Raw genomic sequence first — 22,636 nt, forward strand, 5'->3', positions numbered from 1 at the left:
TTCCAATTGAAAGGACTGAAGGACATAATAGGAAATGAGATTAAGCTACCTGATATTGGATTGACCAGTGATGAGCAGTATCTGCAGGAGCAGAGGCAGATCCCTACGCAACGGGCAAGGAACGAGGGGCAGGAAGGCACTGAAGGCAATGGTCTCAGCAGAAGCTTCACTACCAAAAGATAAGCTATCTGGACATGTTGGAGCGTCAATGCCACTGAAGGCTGCACCAGTCCAGGCAGATGGTTGCTGACCTATGTGCCCTCGTTGAGGGTCATCCGAGGGTTCGCAGAAACTGTCCCCGTGCCCTTCCCATGGCTGTAAAAGGCACAGTGGCTTTGTACATTTTTGCAACCAGATCCTTCTAAGGAGCGACATCTGACAGGCAGCACCACATCATTATATCATGGAGGTGAGGGATACACTGTTAGAGAGGGCAGGGGATTACGTTGAATTCCAGGTGGACAGTGGCACTCAAGTTTAAACAGCAGTGTGATTTGCCTCGGTTGCTGGATTCCCTCAGGTACATGGGATCATCGATTGCACCAAGTGGCCATCAAGGCACCAACTGACCAGCCAGGAAAATTCTTCATCAGGAAGGGGGATTGCACTCCCTAAATGCTCAGCTGGTATGCAACCAAAACAAGCATTTTATGCAGATATGTGCACACTATCCTGGAAGTTGCCGTGATGCCTTCGTCCTCCTGCAGTTGCAGGTGCCGCAGCTCTTCATGGAACCATCGGAAATCCGTGGCTGGCTGTTAGCGGATAAGGCCTATCCCTTGAAGAGATGACTGATAGCTTTGATGCATTACCCTGCCACGGAAGCTGAGAGATACTACAACTGATGCCATCTGAGCACACGGATCATTATTGAGCAGGCTGTTGGCCTCCTGTAAATGATGTTCAGGTGCCCTGACTGGTCAGGTGGTACTTCCTAAAGGGTCTTGCACATTGTGGTGGTCTGCTGCGCTCTCCATAACAGCCCTCCAGAGAGATGTTGACCTTGAAGAGGGAGCAGCACTGGAATGGCACAGCTTCCCAGAGGAGGAACACGAGCAGGAGGAGGCTGAAGGAGAATTGGATAGCAGTCCCCATTCTGTGCAGGGATGTTGCTGTGATAGGCTCAGGAGGTGGAGTGCTCATCAGGATGGCAGGGACATTAGGGCTACTCTGATCCAGAGTATCATTTGAGTGATACTCAGTCTGCAGGACATTTGGAGAGGAGAGTCTCCTTCATCTGAGTGAGAGCAAATATCTGTTAAGCTCAAACGCCACAAGGCTCCAGTGTCTCCACCTGATACACAAACTCCTTCGCAACATACTCCTTTGCTTTTCTAACCCTTATTTTCCATTCTTCTGCCTTTCGCCATGATAAAATGGAAACACACAAGTCTGCCTTAGTGCAACAACATGTCCAGTGCTTTATTATATAACAGTTTAATATCATTTACAACAGTGACCCACAAAGTGGCATCACCGATCTGGTGGCCTACACTCACAGCCACTCCTACGAGTTGCTCTCCCTGTGCTGAGGATGAGGTGGAGACAGACTGCTTGCTAGTGCCTATCTGGGACTGAGATGTCTGTGACAGTCGGCCCCGTTGTGGAGATGCCAGGGGTGCACTTCCAAAGGCTACTGCACTGGCATCATCGTAGGCTCAGCCTCTGTCACAGGGCGTAACTCTGCAGATGCTTCATCCATCGGAGGGACCATAGAGGCAGATAATGTTGGAGCCCATAAGAGGTGGCCCCCTCATCACCATCAGTCGCTTCCTCAGCCCTTTCATGGCACCCTTGATTGCTGGAGGAAGCCACCAACTGGAGTGCAGCTGACATCCACTCCATGCTTCTTTGTGCCATTTGAACCGCTCAATGCTACTGACTGTGCCATGCATTCCGAGCATGTCAGTGTGCTGTTCCTGTATCCACTTTGAGCGATGCCGCATATGGCTCTCCATGAGATTGGCCACACTCTCATGCGCTCAAAGCACTGACATATTAGAGGAATTGAAAATAAAAGTAATGATGTTGGTAAGGATGTTATGCTTCAGTCATACAGGGCATTGGTGAGACCACATCTCGAATACTATGTGCAGTTTTGGTCTCATTATTTAAGGAAGGATGTAAATGCATTGGAGGCGGTTCAGAGGAGGTTTACTAGATTGATACCTGGAATGAGTGGGTTATCTCATGAGGAAATGTTGGACAGATTAGGCTTGTTTTCACTGGAGTTTAGAAGAATGAAGGGAGACTTGATGGAAGTATATAAGATCCTAAACGGTCTTGACAAGGTGGATGTGGAAAGGATGTTTCCTCTTGTGGATGACTCCAGAACTAGGGCGCACTGTTTTAAAATTCGGGGTCACCCTTTTAGGACAGAGGTGAGGAGAATTTTTTTCTCAGAGGGTTGTGTAACTTTGGAACACTCTGCCTCAGAGGGTGGTGGAGGTGGGGTCATGGAATATTTTTAAGGTGGAGGTAGATAGATTCTTGTTAGGCAAGGGTATCAAAGATTATTGGGGGTAGATGGGAATGTGGAATTCGAGACACAAACAGATCAGCCATGATCTTAGTGAATTGGAGCAAGCTTGAGGGGCAGAATGGCCTACTTCTCCTAATTCGTATGTTCATGTTGTGAAGCACATGAGATGAATGGACTTCTCCATTGTTATCCCATGACTCCGCAGCGCCTCAGGTAACTTTGGCATGGGCACACATCTCACGCTGATTCTCCAGGTAGAGCCGCCTGTTTTGTGACAGCGTCTGTCCTCTGTCCTCCGAGGGGGACTGCCCACAGCTGATTGTGCCTCCCCTGTATCCTCCTGCTTTGAAGTGATATGCACTTCGCCCCGTGCATCCGTTTCTAATGCCACACAAGGACCCGCTGAGGTGCTAATGTCTGCACTGATGAAGGGTGTGCAAGAGAGATGTGACAATGCACACTCAGATGTGTCTTCCTCCTCGGAAACATGGTGATGGTGTGTCAACTCCTCCCCCTCTGATGCTGGTCCTGTGAGAGACATATGAGAAGTTGGTCATGAGAAATCGGCACCATCAACAGATGCTACTGCTGCTTAAAATCATGAGATGAGACCTTATCTATTGATAGCTTGTTGCTCGGGGAGGATTGCCCTGTATCCCCTGAGCCTGGAGATGTTGAGATCTTTTCAGGCTGTCCATGTTGCACTCCCATTTCTCTGTCTCCAATCTCCTGGTGGCTTGCCACTCTGGCCAGATCAAGGGCCAACTCCTCAAAATGAGTCAGTGATACGAGTTGTGGAACTCCACTATCCAGACGTGCCCTCTCACTCTCCCTGGCATTGTTCTCCCATTTGTACTGCAAGGTGAAGAAAGATGTCATTAAGACAATGCCTCGCTCCCTCACTACTTGCAGCTTTTCATTTACATAAGATGTTGCAGTCTTCACTGAAGCCTACTGTCCAGTAGCACTAGGGTTATGAACAATGCTTATGAGTCATCAACGTTGCTGAGCATGAATCTCTCCTATGGGCAGGAGAACTCCATTCGCCCTCAGAATGCCCCTCTCTTTTGCATTCTGGTGACTGCTGACCAGGAGGCATGCCATCTGGCTCTATCTTTGGACTCATCTTTCCAGACCTAAGCAGGTTATTGAAATGTTTTCTGCACTGGGCTGAGTTCTTCCTCACTACTCCTCTACTGCTGACCTCATCAGCTACCTCCAGCCATGCCTTCTTGGTTAACCTTTCTCATGCCATTGGCAGGGAAAAGGATATGTCTCCGTGCTGTCACCGTCTCCAGCAGCACCTCAAGTGAGGCGTCAGAAAAATTGGGGGGTTGCCCTGGCACAGCGCCCTTCCTATCTACTGCTCTCTGCTCACCTCCTCCTTCCACGTTTGAGGCGAACAGCAACCACAGCAATGGCTGTCGCTTGCCCTTTAAATTGGACCTGCTGCTTCCTGTGTCCCACCTCCTTCCCCTTGCTGCAAATTGGATGGTGAACGTGACTCTGGGTCAACTAAGTTCATTGTCCATTAAAATAGCAATGCATACATGTTGCCGATGTGGTGTGGGGTTGGGACCCGGGAATGGGCGTGACATCGGGGCCCAGCCCCAGAATTGAGCTCCCACATATAGTGGCAAATGGCTTCCGATACATCTCAAGTGATGAATGTATTTCAACATATGATTTATATAATTGTCTTCTGTATTGAAAACTTTGTCAAGTAAGTGTCATGAAATGATGCCCCTTTATAAAACCTTAAGAGAAATTACATAGAAATGAATATAGGGATAATTCATCATTCAATATATTTAAGGCTGACATAGACAGATTTTTGGTTGATCAGGGACTCGAGGGATATGGGGAGCCACTGGGAAAATGGAGTTGAGAAAGAAGATCAGCCATGATTGTATTGAATGGTGGTGCAGGCTCGAGTCATATGGTCTACTCCTATTTCTTATGTTCTTATTTCATGTATTACAACAGTGACCATGCTTCAAAAATTAATTTACTATGAAGCAATTTGAGGCATCCTGAGGTCATGAAAAGCTTTATATAAATGGCACTTTTTCTTCTTTTATAGCTATTAAATCAACACCTAACTGGATCATTTTACCTTAATTTCTGTGTATTTAAATCTTCCATCAGTGATCTATTTTGATTTCTTCAGGAAGTTGGTTTTAGTTCTGAAAGCACTGTGCTCAGGTACTCTGATATTGATTCCAAGAAGTTAATCCTGATCCCTCAAGCTTGTGCATGAGTCTCATAGACCACTAGGAACATGAAAATATCCCATATCCAATATTATCAGGGAAAATATGTAATTGATTACCCCCGAATTTCCAGACTGAGTCTGTTGCTTATCAGTTTATCAGTTTGGCAATACTGCAGAGGACTAATTTGCCTTTCCAATGGGCCACCAAGCAAATTGGTTACATCCTAGTTGCTTTACTAACAGGGATGAGATGGCTGCAGTGCACTCGAACAGAAAAATTAACAGAAATTCAGGCTTTTCTTTAGTGATTGGCAGACACAGCCATTAGGGTTATTAGCAACTGACACTGCTATGAATGTCAGGATAGATACAGTGATGGTACAGTTGTGCATTGTGACATGTTGCTCTGGATTCACAACACTCATTCATAAAGGAGCAGGTCAACCTAAAGCTTATCTAAATAATGCAAACTTCAGAGGTTGGCAAATTAGCCCAAAGTAGTTTTAGGTTGCATCAGTTTTGAATATGATATGAGTTTGGGACTCAAGTCTGTGATCATTCTCATTCCATTTGTTTTTTTACTCAAACCTACTTAGTCAACAGCACTGACCACAACCTTTGCGATCAGAGTTGTTCCCAAATGGAAATAATAAAAGTTATTAACAAATAAGTTTCTATTCGTATTTGAATAAGTATGTAATTACTTGTTTATTTCGTTCCTGGGATGTGGGTGTCGCTGGCTAGGCCAGCATTTCTTGCCCATCCCAAATTGCCCATGAGAAGGTAGGTGGTTAGCTGCCTTCTTGAACCGCTGCAGTCCATGTGGGGTAGGTACACCCACAGTGCTGTTAGGAAGGGAGTTCCAGGATTTTGACCCAGCCATACTCTGTCAAATGCTGCCTTGATAAAGGCAGTCACTCTCACCTCACTATAATTGTAAGTATGTGTCATGCAGGTCCCACCTACCAAGAATGAGGCACATTAATTTCATCAAATGAACACTAAATTTCAAATTGTTGCTGGGAAGAAGAGAAAGCCTGTTACAAGGAATTGCCAGGCCCCTGGCCAGAAAGACATTTTTGCATATTAGCAGACTGTGTTACAACAAAGGATTTATGCCTGCTCCCATACAATACACAGAAAAGACTTGGTCAAACCAGTCACATGACCACCCCGTTGGCCAACTTGGGGAGTTTTAAATTGTAGAAACAGTTTTTGAACTAGCAGACAGCTCTTTGCTCCTGGACTGGAAGAGACCTCCTCTCCTCCCGTCTGCACCCATCTCTTTTCCACAGAACTCTAAAACCCACTGAAGCCATGTGCGCGCCGAGAGAGAAAAGTCTCCTACAGTGAACAAGGTTTAAGAAGAATACTGGGCCCCAACGAAAAGCAAGACCATATCTTCAATCAAGGACTCTACAGCAAGCTCGAAACACAGTAACAAAAAAAACCTCCTCAGAGATTGCCTCAAACTTTTCCACTTTATTTTTTCTTCTCTTTTCTGTCCCTATCAACATGTGTGTATCACCTATGCATGCTAGCGTGGGTGCGTCGTGTATCCGTAGGCGTTAACCGAATTAGAGTTTAAGTTTAATAAGTTTCAGTTTTCTTCTTTAAACCTAAGAAAGCCTGTTTGTGCTCATTTCTTGGCCTTATAATTGGAAGGCAGTGAACAAGGATTCAGCAAGGGGGAGCTCAAAACACATTGTGTTTAAACATAAAACCCTGTTACAGTAAGACCAGTTGAAAGCTGAGAGGGACCCCTGGACACCTTTCTTACCTGGTCGTAACAGAAATTTCGGTGCTAGCATCTGGAATTGACCCACAGACAAACGAGAGAAATTGGGAAGCCAAATTATTCCCAATCAAAAAAGAGCAAGGTTAATGTAGGTTTTCTTGTGGTTGTGTGTGATTGGATACTAACATGTCTACAACTGAAGCTAGTAGCTGTCCAAGCTAGGGTGAAGTAACTTGGGATAAGTTAAAAGCACTGTCTATGGAGGAGTTGAGGAAAATGGCTGAGTATTGTGGGATCACTGTACATGGCAAGACTAGGAAGTTTGAACTCCTCAGGCTAGTGCCCAACCATTTTTCCCTTAAATCTGAAGAAGCAGAAGCCGTGTTCGAAGCAGACTCCAACAGGGTATTGTTAGCAAAGATACAACTGGAAGAAAGGAAACTTGAATTTGAGGAGAGGGAAAGAACCTTCCAGAAAGAATGTGAAGAAAGAGATTTGATGCGGCTTAATTTAACCAGGAGGCGACAGAGTAACCCCAGTGAAAGAATGGCCAATATGGAAGAGCAGAATTGAGGGCTGGGTACAGAATTCTTAAAACTAGCTCAACTAATTCCAAAATTCAATGAGGAAGATGTGGAGGCAGTTTTTGTGTCCTTTGAGAAACTGGCAAGGCAGCTAAAATGGCCAACTGAGACCTGGTCTCTTTTACTACAAAGCAAGCTAACTGGAAAAGCCCATGTGGTTTATTCCCTGTTGCCAGATGAGAATTCATCAAATTATGAACTGACCAAAAGTGCTATCCTCGGGGCATATGAATTAATACCTGAAGCCTATCGCCAAAAGTTCAGAACCCTCAAAAAGCAAGCTACTCAAATTTATGTGGAGTTTGAAAGAAGTAAGCAGCTGGCTTATGACCAGTGGCTGAGGGCCCTTAAAGGACAGCTCAGCTTTTTTTAAATTCTTTCATGGGATGTGGGCGATGCTGGCCAGGCCAGCATTTATTGCCCATCCCTAATTGCCCTTGCGAAGGTGGTGGTGAGCTGCCTTCTTGAACCGCTACAGTCCATTTGGGGTAGGTATACCCACAGTGCTGTTAGGAAGGGAGTTCCAGGATTTTGACCCAGAAACAGTGGAGGAATGGCGATTTAGTTCCAAGTCAGGATGGTGTGTGACTTGGAGGGGAACTTGCAGGTGGTGGTGTTCCCATGTATTTGCTGCCCTTGTCCTTCTAGGTGGTAGCGGTTGCGGGTTTGGAAGGTGCTGTCTAAGTAGTCTTGGTGCATTGCTGCAGTGCATCTTGTAGATGGTACACACTGCCACTGTGCATCGGTGGTGGAGGAGGTGAATGTTTGTAGATGGGGTACCAATCAAGCAGGCTGCTTTGTCCTGGATGGTGTTGAGCTTCTTGAGTGTTGTTGGAGCTGCACCCATCCAGGCAAATGTCCATCACACTCCTGACTTGTGTCTTGTAGATGGTGGACAGGCTTTGGGGAATCAGGAAGTGAGTTACTCACCTCAGGATTCCTAGCTATGACCTGCTTAGATCTGATCCGTTGGTCATGGGATCACTTAGCTCTGTCTATCGCATGCTGCTTACGCAGTTTGGCACGCAGATAGTCCTGCATTGTAGCTTCACCAGGTTGATACCTCATTTTGAGGTATACCTGGCGCTGCTCCTGGCATGCCCTCCTGCACTCTTCATTGAACCAGGGTTGGTCTCCTGCTTGATGGTAATGGTAGAGTGGGGGATATGCCGGGCCATGAGGTTACAGATTGTGGTTGAGTACAATTCTGCTGCTGCTGATGGCCCACAGCGCCTCATGGATGCCCAGTTTTGCATTGCTAGATCTGTTCGAAATCTATCCCATTTAGCACGGTGCTAGTGCCACACAACACGATGGACGGTATCCTCAATGTGAAGGCGGGACTTCGTCTCCACAAGGACTGTGCGGTGGTCACTCCTACCAATACAGTCATGGACAGAAGCATCTGCAGCAGGCAGATTAGTGAGGACGAGGTCAAGTATGTTTTTCCCTCGTGTTGGTTCCCCCACCACTGCTGCAGACCCAGTCTAGCAGCTATGTCCTTTAGGACTCGGCCAGCTCGGTCAGTAGTGGTGCTACCGAGCCACTCTTGGTGATGGACATTGAAGTCCCCCACCCAGAGTACATTTTGTGCCCTTGCCACCCTCAGTGCTTCCTCCAAGTGGTGTTCAACATGGTGGAGTACTGAGTCATCAGCTGAGGGAAGGTGATAGGTGGTCATCAGTAGGAGGTTGCTTTCCCCATGTTTGACCTGATGCCATGAGACTTCATGGGGTCCGGAATCGATGTTGAGGACTCCCAAGGCAACTCCCTCCCTACTGTATACCACTGTGCCACCACCTCTGCTGGGTCTATCCTGCCGGTGGGACAGGACATACCCAGGAATAGTGATTGCAGTGTCTGGGACATTGTCTGTAAGGTATGATTCCGTGAGTATGACAATGTCAGGCTGTTGCTTGCCTAGTCTGTGAGACAGCTCTCCCAACTTTGGCACAAGCCCCCAGACGTTAGTAAGGAGGACTTTGCAGGGTCGACAGGGCTGGGTTTGCCGTTGTCGTTTCCGGTGCCTAGGTCGATGCCGGGTGGTCCGTCCGGTTTCATTCCTTTTTTTTAACTTCATAGTGGTTTGCTAGGCCATTTCAGAGGGCATGTAAGAGTTAACCACATTGCTGTGGGTCTGGAGTCACATGTCGGCCAGACCAGGTAAGGACAGCAGATTTCCTTCCGTAAAGGACATTAGTGAACCAGATGGGTTTTTACAACAATTGACAATGGTTTCATGGCCATCATTAGACTAGCTTTTAATTCCAGATTTATTAATTACATTCAAATTCCACCTTCTGCTGTGGTGAGATTCGAACCCATGTCCCCAGAGAAATACCCTGGGTCTCTGGATTACTAGTCCAGTGATAATACCACTATGCCACTGCCTACCCATGAGAATGTCAGGGAAATAGTTCTGTTAGAGGAATTTAAACACTCTCTCCCACTCACCATAAAAGACCCATGTAGAGGAGCAGCAGGTCCAGAGAGCCTGGCAAGCGGCCGTTGTGGCCAATGAGTTCGCTTTAATTTATAGGTCGGTTTCCCAGGGGAGAACACTTCCTAATCACCCCCACAAATCCGAAAAGGACAAAGGGTGGGAAGGTGATATCCGCCCAGGCAGTCCTAGCAGAGGAAGGAAAGCAGGGGTCACAGGGGCCCTCCTCCAGCCAGAGTGAGACCCGGAGACCTATGTGCTTCCATTGTCATAAAGCAGGACATTTAAAAGCTGACTGCTGGAAACTATAGGGAAACCAGTAAGGTTAATCAGAGCACACCCACTCAGTGAAGACAGGAACCTGTTGGAAAGCACTGCAGAGCGAGCTGTGGCTTTAACTACAGTAAAAGTGAGACCCAGGAAGCTTACGGCTACAAGTGCAGGAAAATTTAATACGATTCCTGAGGGTGATAAGGTTTTGTGTTTGAAGGGAAAGTAACCCCATACCCCTCGAGTGGGCCAAGCAAGCCTCTAGCGTTTGTCAGGAACACAGGGGCCACTAGATCCCTTTTACTGGAAAAACACCTGACCTTTCCCCCAAAGTGCAGGGAACACCAAAATGGTGGTGAATGGTATTGGAGGGCGGTGTATGCCTGTACCTGTACACTGGTGCATCTGGAGTGTGACCAAGTTTCGGGACCGGTGACCATAGGGATTGTCCCTCATTTGCCTGTGGATGGGGTTAACCTCCTAGGTAATTATCTGGTGGGGTTAAAGGTGGCAGCCCCCCATTAGTGAAAGAAAGACTGCAGGAGACCAGGGCCGTGGTTCCCTGAATGTGTCGTGAATCAGTCCATGATCAAACCAGCTCCCACAGAGGAGACTGAATTGGCACTGCAGGCAGATAACCATGAGGTCTGCCTGTCCAAGACCTTCTTTGGAAAGTGAGGGGACCCAGGGAATGAATTAAATGGATTTTCCCTAGTGGAGGCTCAGCGAGCCAACCCAGTATTGAGAGAGTTAGCATAGGTTGCCCAGTCTGAAAGTGAAGCAGAGGGAGTCCCTGATTGCTACTATTTAAAGAATGAGGTACTGATGAGGAAATGAGGTTCTTCTCCCAGACCTGAGGGCAAGGTGTGGGCAGTAGTTCACCAGTTCGTGGTGCTGCAGAGGTATCGGGGAGAACTGTTAATAAGGGCCAACAAGACTACGGTGGCTGTACATGCTGGTATACAAAAGACAAAAGCCAACATAAGACAGCAGTTTGACTGGCCAAAACTCCACCAAGATGTGGTGGAGTACTACATGAGTTGCCAGATGTGCCAGGTTGAGGGGAAACCCTAACCTACAGTGAGACCTGCACCCCTAAGTCCTGTACCAGTGTTAGGTGGTCTCTCCAGCAGAGGGCTGGTGAACTGTAAGGCACCCCTGATAAGAACAAAAGGGGACAGGCAGGCACATGGCTGGCAAAAGCTTAGACAGGGAAGGGGAAAAAATGACCAAGAGGGCAGATTAAAGGAGTCCAGGAGGAATCCTGGATGAAAACTCCGACTGTCCGGTCAGCCAACCCCAAAAAATTTGAAAAGTTAGACCCCACATCCTCCTATGTAAATACAGACACTAGAAGCATCCGACCAGAGTTACTAACAGCATTTACAGGAGCCTGCAGAGACAAAGGACGACGACTAGGGGGCAGAGAAACCGTGAGGGTGATGCCTCACCTCGTCAAAGTGCCACAGGGGAGTGCAGTAAAGTCTGCACACACATCTGCAGGCAGGCGTGTCCCAGAAAACAAAGGATAGATTAACAAAGAATCCTCCCGCACAGTCAAGAGAAAAAGGGAACCACCCATCCCCTGAAGTCAAAACCCTTTGCATGACTCAGCAAAGCACTGAAAGAGAGTGCAGGATAGACCGGATCACTACTAACTGTCCTGAAAAAAATGCCCACAACAGGAACCAAGACCCTCGGCAGTCATGGCAATGGGCAGACTGAAGACAAACTTCCCCAAAGAACCACATGGTTACTGGGATGCCAAAAAGAGGAAATCAAAGCAGCACTGGTACCCGGAAAAGACAATTTTAATAACCTTGAAGATTTATGAATGAATGAGAGAAATGCATGGCTTTCTTTATCTTATATATTTTTTTCTCAACCCTTTTAGTGAAATGAGCCTTTTTTCCAAATTGCATTTCGTTCCCCTGGGTGTGGAGCTGTCATGCAGGTCCCACCTGCCAAGAATGAGGCACATTAATTTCGCCACATGGACACTAAATTTCAAATTGTTGCTGGGAAGAAGAGAAGGCCAGTTCCAAGGAATTGCCAGGCCCCTGACCGGAAAGACATTTTTGCATATTAGCAGACAGTGTTGGAACAAAGGAGCTATCTCCTGCTCCCATACAATACACAGAAAAAACCTGGTCAAACCAGTCACTCACGTGACCACCCTGCTGGCCAACTTGGGGAGTTTTAAATTGTGGAGTCAGTTTTTGAACTGGCAGAAAGCTCTTTGCTCCTGGACTGGAAAAGACCTCCTCCTCCTGTCTGCTCCCATCTCTTTCTCACGGAACTCCAAAACCCACTGAAGGCAAGTGAATGCCAAGAGAGAGAAAAGTTTCCAACAGTGAACAAGATTTAAGAAGAATACTGGGCCCCAATGAAAAGCAAGACTATATCTTTAATCAAGGACTCTACAGCAAGCTCGAAGCACAGTAACGAAAAAAACTTCCTCAGTGATTGCCTCAAACTTTTCCACTTTATTTTTTCTTCTCTTTTCTCTCCCTATCTACATGTGTGTATCGTGTATGCATACTAGCATGGGCACGTTGTGTATCTGTAGGCGTTAATGAAATTAGAGTTTAAGTTTAATAAATTTCACTTTTCTTCTTTAAACCTAAGAAAGCTTGTTTGTGAACGTTTCTTTGCCTTATGATTGGAAAGCAGTGAACAAGGATTCACCAAGGAGGAGCTCAAAACACTGTGGGCTGAATTTTACCTTAGATGGATGGGAATTCACCACCGACATAAAAGTTGGTGGATAACCCGCTTCTGCCTAGCCCGGGGATCTGTCCCGCATTTTACGGGTCCCCGGGCTTTAATTGTCCCAAGGTGGGACTTCCACCTGCTTGAGGGAGGAAGTCCCGTCTCATTTTGCTGCCAGCTCTTAGTCCCAGCAGCGCCACTGGGAGTGGTGGCCACTGCTCGGACTACAGCCTAGCCGACGCGATGGAGCCAGGCGGGAAGTTAAGTTGGGCATGCCTCACCGGGGATATTGGTCCTTCCCTGATGATTCCTAGAGTGGTTGTTTGGGGGGAGTGAGGGGCATCTTGGGTCCCGGGAATGGGTTGGGAGGCGGGGGCGGCCCTCAATTGGGCACTCTGTGCCCGACTGCCAAGGCGCCTCCGGCATGTGGAAAGGCCGGCAGCTATCGCTGGGGGTAAAATTTCCGTGGAGGCAGGCGAGGGCCCTTATGTGGCTGTTAAGTGGCCACTTAAGGGCTTTGATTGGCCTCGGATGGGTGGGCTGTCCCCACCCCCCCCCACCCCCGACCGCCGTAAAGTTGACCGGAGGCAGGAGCGGGGCGGGTAGGCCTCCCGGAGCTTCCTGCTCAATTTTAAGCCACCCCCACGCCACCATCTGACCGGTTGGGATGGTGAAAATTCAGCCCAGTATATTTAAAAATAAAATCCTGTTACAGTAAGACCAGGTGAAGGCTGAGAGGGACCCCTAGACACCTTTCTCACCTGGTCATAACAGTATGTTATAATTCCACACTGTTTAAAAGTAAAAGTGATTTATGTGTATAATTGAATTTCTTTAAATGAACCTATTAAGGTTAATCAAAGACCTTGTCTTGTTTGTCTAAAAACTAATCAAAGGTGCGTCACAAACTGGATGGTGCAATAAACAATTCAAATATAGTTTTTGTCATTTTAGTATTCTAAATCAAATCAATATTCCACTTACAGGTACTTGTTGATCTTGAAGATTTTATACATACCTAAAGGTTAGAGTAGTGTTTTGTTGATAACTGGATGTTTAGTTTGTACTTAAAATTGAGTTTTATCTGGCCTTTTTTTTTTGCATGCATTATCGCAGCCACACCAGGTGGTACAATTAAATGGTGAAATCGTCAGTGGAAACTTTTTGTTTGAAAAATGCACAGTTTAAAATCTTCAAACTTTCCAGTACTGAAAAGGTTGTGGCACAAACCATGAGTGATCATTACAGCAACATTTGAGCATAATCAGGTCATTAGGTCTATTGAGCCTGTGCTGCCATTTTGTTAGGCATGACAGGCAAATAGAGGTCCTGAGTTACACAGTATGAGGATTCTGTCACCAGTCATCACCATGGAGGGAGAACATCAGTGGAGCTTTGGAAGACAGTGCTGACGTTTGCCACGAGATCGGGGGTTTGCATGTGAGGGTTGGCTCAATAGTGGATTCCTTGTATCTGCCAGCAGGGAGGGACAGAGAATTTGTCTGATAGTACTGATTGAAGTGTATCCTGTATTTGTATAAAAACAAAGGTGACCGCGGTGACTGCAACAGCTACCGTGGAATCTCCCTGCTCAGCATAGTGGGGAAAGTCTTTGCTCGAGTCCCTTTAAACAGGCTCCGGAAGCTGGACGAGCGCGTCTACCCTGAGGCACAGTGTGGCTTTCGTGCAGAGAGATCGACCATTGACATGCTGTTCTCCCTTCGTCAGATACAGGAGAAATGCCGCGAACAATAGATGCCCCTCTACGTTGCTTTCATTGATCTCACCAAAGCCTTTGACCTCGTCAGCAGACGTGGTCTCTTCAGACTACTAGCAAAGATCGGATGTTCACCAAAGCTACTAAGTATCATCACCTCATTCCATGACAATATGAAAGGCACAATTCAACATAGCGGCACCTCATCAGACCCCTTTCCTATCCTGAGAGGTGTGAAACAGGGCTGTGTTCTCGCACCCACACTGTTTGGGATTTTCTGCTCCCTGCTGCTCTCACATGTGTTCAAGTCTTGAGAAGAAGGAATTTTCCTCCACACAAGATCAGGGGGCAGGTTGTTCAATCTTGCCCGTCTAAGAGCGAAGACCAAAGTATGGAAAGTCCTCATCAGGGAGCTCCTCTTTGCTGACGATGCTGCATTAACATCTCACACTGAAGAGTGTCTGCAGAGTCTCATTGACAGGTTTGCGGCTGCCTGCAACGAATTTGGCCTAACCATCAGCCTCAAGAAAACGAACATCATGGGACAGGACGTCGGAAATGCTCCATCCATCAATATCGGTGACCACGCTCTGGAAGTGGTTCAAGAGTTCACCTACCTAGGCTCAACTATCACCAGTAACCTGTCTCTCGATGCAGAAATCAACAAGCACATGGGAAAGGCTTCCACTGCTATGTCCAGACTGGCCAAGAGAGTGTGGGAACATGGCGCACTGACACGGAACACAAAAGTCCGAGTGTATCAAGCCTGTGTCCTCAGTACCTTGCTCTATGGCAGCGAGGCCTGGACAATGTATGTCAGCCAAGAGCGATGTCTCAATTCATTCCATCTTTGCTGCCTCCGGAGAATCCTTGGCATCAGGTGGCAGGACCGTATCTCCAACACAGAAGTCCTTGAGGCCAACATCCCCAGCTTATACACACTACTGAGTCAGCGGCGCTTGAGATGGCTTGGCCATGTGAGCCGCATGGAAGATGGCAGGATCCCCAAAGACACATTGTACAGCGAGCTCGCCACTGGTATCAGACCCATCGCCCGTCCATGTCTCCGCTTTAAAGACGTCTGCAAACGCGACATGAAGTCCTGTGACATTGATTATAAGTCGTGGGAGTCAGTTGCCAGCGATCAGCCATAAAGGCGGGGCTAAAGTGTGGCGAGTCGAAGAGACTGAGCAGTTGGCAGGAAAAAAGACAGAAGCGGAAGGTGAGGGCCAACTGTGTAACAGTCTGTCCCTCTAATATTGGCCTTTATAGCCACTCCAGGCGCTGCTCCACAACCCACTGACCACCTCCAGGCGTTTACCCTTTGTCTCTCGAGACAAGGAGGCCAAAGAAGAAGAAGAGAACTGATTGAAGTGTATCCTGTATTTGGCAGCATTCTTCATGCCTTTCTAAGGGATATTTGTAAACGTTGAATTTGAAGGTTATCTAATTGGTTGCTGGACATGTATCTCTGTATCTGTCTTTCTTACAGTTGTAAACAGCCTAATTACTTATTTTCAACAAAACACTGGTGGGTAATTAGATTTTTATTTGCTAAAACATGAAATGAATATTGACACTGTGGGTAAATTTTCATTTTCACCACCTAAGCAATAATATTGTTGAGGGAATTACCCACCATTTACCATTCCATTGAAATCAGTGGAATGAACCTAGTGCAGGATGGGTGATCTGCTCCATCAGGTTATTGTTCAAATGCTGAAGACCAAAACCTGCCCTGTGTGTGGTTGTCTCTGTGTCTGACATCTGATAGCATTTGGGATGCTTACATTTTCTAACTGTCAACAGACAGTAATTCTGCTTTTCTGGCAACACAACACAAGAAATAATTTGAGTCTCATTGCTTCCATTTTTGGAAAAACTAATGCAATTGAGGAAAAGGAGTTATTTTGTGCTCAAGGTTTTAGAACACAAGAGCTACAGCAGGTGTGAAATCAGTAGTCACTTGTTTTAACGTGCACTCAGCCCCTCAGTGTATAAATAGAAAATCAACCTTTTATGTTTAACAAAACACACAATGTACATTCTACCTGAATGAAGATTTGAAGTTTGTCCTCTAGCTTCGCCATTTTGTTTATACTTTTAATTTGGATATCTGAGCATAAAATGTCAGCTGAAAACTGTTTTCAGAATATGCACACAGACATTAAGACTTTCACTAAAATGTAGAATTTACTGAGCTCAGCCAAGGCTTTGACATCTACTATACCAGTGGGCTTGTTAGGGGGCAACTGGCCTGACTTCATCATCCTTACTCAGTGACCCTTGTGGGAACTGTTGGTGTGTGGATACTTGGTCAGGACAGGTTTGGGCTTGTTTGTGGTCAGATAGCCTGCTGGTACTCACATATAAATAATGACCACTTGGGAAAGGTACTGGTGGTTAACTCGCAGCCATGGAACAAAGCTCCTATATGGAGTTAAGCAGGAGAGAGGTGAGGAGGAAAAAGAAAGTAGATTACCATAATCATGTTTTTAATACTATCTCGCTGACAATAACAACATGCAAAATTTCAGTATAAGGTCAAATAATAATAATTTTCATTGCTTCCTATTTTGCTTTAGCTGAATCCAGATTGAGTCTTGTCACCTGGCCCAATGCCTACCTTGGAATGTAACTTAGATTTCTTATGGTAATTCTACATAATTCCTAAGTTTCAAATCCAAAATGTCATAAGAAAATTTTAAAGGCTTTGCATCATTCTTCCATTCATGCAAGTTCCACAGAAAGTCGGGGGGGGTGGGGGGTGGAGGTAGAGGTGTTGGTGGGTGTGGGGCTGGAGGAGTTGGTGGGGGGGGTGGGGCTAGAGGCGTTGGTGGGGGGGTGGGGTTGGAGGAGTTGGTAGTGGGGGTGGTGGAGGTGGAGGAGTTTGTGGTGGGGGGGTGGAGTTGGAGGTGTTGGTGGTGGGGGTGGAGGAGTTGGTGGTGGGGGTGGAGGAGGTGGTGGTGGGGGGTTGGTGGTGGTGGGGGGGGGGTGGAGTTGGAGGAGTTGGTGGTGGGGGGGGGTGGAGGTGGAGGAGTTGGTGGTGGTGGGGGGGGTGGAGGTGGAGGAGTTGGTGGTGGTGGGGGGGTGGAGGTGGAGGAGTTGGTGGTGGTGGGGGGGGGTGGAGGAGTTGGTGGTGGGGGGGGTGGAGGTGGGGGAGTTGGTGGTGGGGGGGGTGGAGGTGGAGGAGTTGGTTTTGGTGGTGGGGGGGGTGGAGGTGGAGGAGTTGGTGGTGGTGGGGGGGTGGAGGTGGAGGAGTTGGTGGTGGTGGGGGGAGGGTGGAGGTGGAGGAGCTGGTGGTGGTGGGGGGGTGGGTGTGGAGGTGGAGGAATTGGTGGTGGGGGGGGTGGAGGTGGAGGAGTTGGTGGTGGTGGGGTGGGTGGAGGTGGAGGAGTTGGTGGTGGTGGTGGTGGGGGGGGTGGAGGTGGAGGAGTTGGTGGTGGTGGGGGGGGTGGAGGTGGAGGAGTTGGTGGTGGTGGGGGGGGTGGAGGCGGAGGAGTTGGTGGTGGTGGGGGGGGGTGGAGGTGGAGGAGTTGGTGTTGGTGGTGGTGGGGGGAGGGTGGAGGTGGAGGAGCTGGTGGTGGTGGTGGTGGTGGGGGGAGGGTGGAGGTGGAGGAGCTGGTGGTGGTGGGGGGGTGGAGGAATTGGTGGTGGGGGGGGTGGAGGTGGAGGAGTTGGTGGTGGTGGAGGTGGAGGAGTTGGTGGTGGTGGGGGGGTGGAGGTGGAGGAAGTGGTGGTGGGGGGTGGGGGTGGAGGTGGAGGAATTGGTGGTGGTGGGGGTGGTGAAGGTGGAGGAGTTGCTGGTGGTGGGGGTGGTGGAGGTGGAGGAGTTGGTGGTGGTGGGGGGGGTGGAGGTGGAGGAGTTGGTGGTGGGGGAGGGGGTGTGGAGGTGGAGGAGTGGGAGGGGGGGGTGGAGGTGGAGGAGTTGGTGGTGGTGGGGGAGGGGAGGTGGAGGAGTTGGTGGTGGTGGGGGAGGGGAGGTGGAGGAGTTGGTGGTGGTGGGGGAGGTGGAGGAGTTGGTGGTGGTGGGGGAGGGGAGGTGGAGGTGGAGGAGTTGGGGTAGGGGGGAAATGGGTTGAAGTCCATGTCTGTTGATCCAAAGTTTAAAGAACAAAGAACAGTACAGCACAGGAACAGGCCATTCGGCCCTCCAAGCCTGCGCCAAAGGTTTCAACTAAACTAAATTAATTCTTTCAAAATTAGTCAGGAAAACTATTTGCATCCAATCAGACTAAAAGGGTTGGCTACAGATATCGGGTCCAGATTGGCCTCTGATGAGCAGGCACTTTATAACTGCAAGTGCGTGGCTAAGATCAAAACAAGTTCATAAATCATATTTGGTTTTATGTTTGTAAACACTGTACTGACAGCATAATTCAACTAATCTAGAGTTGTAACAGCTGACATGCTCAAAGTGCATCAATGATTCACTCGTCAGTTTAAAAACAGTTGGTACTAATCAATAAATCAGTTCATTTATTATGTAATACTGAGTCTGGGAATGGTCTGTATCACATAAAACTAACAAAAGCAACTCTTATCCTGAGACAGATATAATGAAAGTTTATTACTCGAAAATGTTAACCTTGGACAGTTAACCTTATTGTAGAGTAGGTGACATTGCTGAATTGTGATATTTATAAATAAAACTAAAAATCCAGTTTAAATATAAAACAGATCATTAAAAATTGCTTTATTTGTTTAAAAAAAAATCAGTGTCAAAAAAAGAACTTTTTAAAAACATAGACTGTAACTTTGCAGTTTTTTGTACTTTCAACTGACAAAAACTTTAAGTATAAGATGCCAGAGTTGAATCAATTCAACCACTGTTCCACTGGAAAACCTTCATAAATATGTATTCAAAGGTTTATTAACCTTGTGTGATGCCATTGGTAGAGTTCTTTTCAAAATGATTTATTGCAATCTCGTCTGACTTTATGGAAAAGTTATTCTTTTGCTGAAATATGATAGATAATTTTATTGAGTTTTATTAAACAATCTTTTCCATTGGAATTTATGTATTTTTGTTATAATGTATTTCCCAGTTGCTCCCTATCCGTGCATGTGCACAGCTAATGTTTTCATAAAACTTTTCTGCTATTTATGATCATCCTATCAAAAAGCAATTTATTTCTTAATGAATACATCTAATGATGTTAAAATGCATTGTTTAAAACAAAAAAAGAAACTTTTTTAATGTATACATCTACTTATGCCTTTGGATCATAATTTGTCCCTTGTTGCTTTGCAAACATTGTTTCTGAGGCATAAGCTTTTGGTGCAGATCATTTTCTGATGCATTCCTGATGTGCTCCATCAAAAAATATCTTTTCATTAAAGAAAATATGCCAGCACGCACATTTCCAGTAAGCAAAATCCAATTTGAAGAAAAAAAACTTCAAAAATATTTCTCATATGAGTAAAATTGCTTTTTCAATTTCTAGCCTAAATCGTGATTTAGTGTGGATAGAAATGTGGGGTTGGATTTTATCTGAATCAAGGCAGTCCTGACACCGGGACCAAAAGCGGAACCTGAGCCCTCAGTAGCAGATGGTGGGACTGTCGGGGTGACTTTACCGGCAGTGGCCTCTTAATTGGCTGCCGCTAGATCCACTGTCTAAATAGGGACGGCGGCTTGCCTCACACAGTTGCCGCCTCAGTCAGAGGGCTGGTAGTCTGGGTAGTGGCATTGATAGAGGTGATCGCTGCTGCGCTGCAGGGAGAAGGAGAGGCCTCTCCCTGTTGACGCGACCTCGAAGGGTGAGTAAGAATTTTTTTCATGTGCCGGAGGCAGGCAGGTAATTGGAGGGGTGAATCCTCCAGCGGAGGCATTTGGACTGTGGCATCTCCATGGGCCATGGAGCGGTGAGCAAGGAAGGCCCCCCCCTCCCCCACCCCGCTTCAGGGAAGCCTCCAAGAGGCGACCTCGATACACCTGACGGTCTCCCCACATGGCAGAGGCCCATCGCAACACCACTAAAATGCCAGCGGGGAGTTAAATTGGCTGTGAATTGGCCAGTTAATTAACTAACTCGTCGCCCTCCAATCTGCTGCACTTCTGCCATTCCCGCTTCTGGGAATATCTTGTAGTGGTGGGAAGACATTGGGTTTCCCTCCCAATGCCTTTCAACGCCATTCCACGCGCCCTTCTGCCTTCCAGACCATCTCCAGCGGGATGGTAAACTTCTGGCCATGCTCTCTGACCCGCTAGGCTTTTCATTTTGTTTGCATCTCACTTGGTGTTTGATGTCCTGTTTTTCTCATTCTCCTCCTCTTTGTTTATAGCTTTTGATGTAAATTGGGAGCTCAATCTAAAATTATTGACTTGAGATGGAATTTTGTCAGATTCTCACAGATCATGAAATTTGTATTTGGTATTTTTCAAGGAAATTCAGTTTTGGTTAGTAGTACTGTTTTTATTTATAAATAACTCAGCACCTTTTACATTTCCAATACTAGCAGCAAAATATCAGTGGAAATACATTTTTTTAACCAGGTGTAGCGTCTGAATCCTGGCTCATAATAAAGCTATTTCTATTCATTGTGTTGAGTTGGTAAATGCTCATTAATTTGTTTTTCTGTAACTAAACTTGTACTACAGACAGAACTGCAGAGTGCACTGAGTTGAATTTCTTTTACCACTATGGCCTCAGATCAATATAATTACAAAGTGAATGAAGATTTATTTTCTCCAATTTGTGGGTCCGTTATGAAATGGAATTTGAGAAGCTTGGCTCACTTCTTAAAGAATGGGTAATCACAACGCAATGCAAAGCTTACAATAATTAGTAATAGACAGACACTGCATGTGTGAGTACGTGGAGAGGTTCACACAAGCTTTTCTGCAATTGGAGTTGAAGCATGTTGTTGAGGAAGAATACAGGAAGCTTGCTGATGTTGACACATGCGGCTTGTTTTACCAGCCCCTTGACGTCAGGGGTTGTGGCGGTGGGGCCTGCAAAATACTTGCGGGAGAGGCCCACCACAACTCTCAACGCTGAGCAGGCCCTGCCGAATTTTACTGGCGGCGGCGGCAAGGCCCTTGTGCGGCCACCTCCTGCCACCAAGTGGCGGGGCTTTCATTTAAATATTAAGATGAGTCAAAACAAGATGCAAATAAACCTACCTGGTCCTGGCGGCCGCCCACGCCAATTTTACGCCGCCAGCACAACTCGCGCACCTTCGAAACTCCATTTGGAGCACCAAGGCAAGACACTGGTGGGGAGGACTAAAATTATCAGGGAGGTGGGGAGAGGTGAGGGGAAGTGGGAAAAACACTTGGGGATGGTGGTAAGGGGTTCAAGGGCAAAAGTGAAGAGGTTGTGGGGAAAGTTGGGGTTGGGAATAAAGTTCATTTTGTTGATATTGCCCCGGAAACAAACATTTGTGGGGGGGGGGGGGCGGGGTGGTGCGAGTTTGGAAAGGGCCTGCAGCATTTATTTCAATTTTTACGCACAATGCACCACAACATCGAGGTTGTATACAGACCCCCAAACTGTAGTGGTGGTGTTGGGAATGGCATTGAACAGGAAATTAGAGATGCATGCAATAAAGGAACATCTGTAATTATGGGTGACTTTAATCTGCATATAGATTGGACAAATCAAGTTAGTCACAATACCATAGAGGAGGAATTCATGGACTGTATACGGGATGGTTTTCTGGACCATTATGTTGAGGAACCAACTAGAGGACAGGCCAGCCTAGACTGGGTATTGTGTAATGAGAGAGGAATAATTGACAATCTAGTTGTGCGAGACCCCTTGGGGATGAGCGAACATAATATGATAGAATTCTTCATCAAGATGGAGAGTGACGTAGTTGATTCTGAGACTAGGGTCCTGAATCTTAATAAAGGAAACTACAAAGATATGAGGCGTGAGTTGGCTATGACGGATTGGGAAATGTTACTTAAAGGGATGACAGTGGATAGGCAATGACAAACATTTAATGAGCGCATGGATGAACTGCAACAATTGTTTATCCCTGTCTGGCGCACAAGTAAAACGGGAAAGGTAGCCAAACCATGGCTTACAAGGGAAATTAGAGATAGAATTAGATCCAAGAAAGAGGCATATAAATCTGCCAGAGAAAACAACAGACCTGAGGATTGTGAGCAGTTTAGAATTCAGCAAAGGAGGACCAAGGGATTGATTAAGAAGGGGAAAAGAGAGTACGAGAGCAAGCTTGCGGGGACCATAAAAACTGACTGTAAAAGTTTCTATAGGTATGTGAAGAGAAAAAGATTGGTGAAGACAAATGTAGGTCCCTTACAGTCAGAAACAGGGGAATTTATTATGGAGAACAAAGAAATGGCTGACCAACTAAATGCATTCTTTGGTTCTGTCTTCACAAAGAAGGGCACAAATATCATACCAGAAATTTTGGGGAACACAGGGTTTAGTGAGAGGGAGGAACTGAAGGAAATCCGTATTAGTAGAGAAATGGTGTTGGGGAAATTGATGGGATTGAAGG

General features: G+C 46.7%; 1 protein-coding gene across 5 annotated transcripts in view; it reads left to right on the forward strand.

Moving 5' to 3' along the window:
• The window catches only part of trappc9 (trafficking protein particle complex subunit 9), a 1,144,460-nt gene that overhangs the window by 646,518 nt on the left and 475,306 nt on the right, over nt 1–22,636 (forward strand). Inside the window, exon 22 of one of the 5 annotated variants that reach the window (XM_068031738.1) lies at nt 11,624–11,646. The exons of the other annotated variants lie outside the window; for them this stretch is intronic. Within the exon in view, the coding sequence (XP_067887839.1) occupies nt 11,624–11,631 (8 nt within the window). The 3' untranslated portion in view covers nt 11,632–11,646. Of the gene's footprint in view, nt 1–11,623; nt 11,647–22,636 lie in introns of those variants that run through there. 5 annotated transcript variants of the gene reach the window in all.

The sequence above is a fragment of the Heterodontus francisci genome, chromosome 5 (genome assembly GCF_036365525.1).
Source record: "Heterodontus francisci isolate sHetFra1 chromosome 5, sHetFra1.hap1, whole genome shotgun sequence".
NCBI lineage: Eukaryota > Metazoa > Chordata > Chondrichthyes > Heterodontiformes > Heterodontidae > Heterodontus > Heterodontus francisci.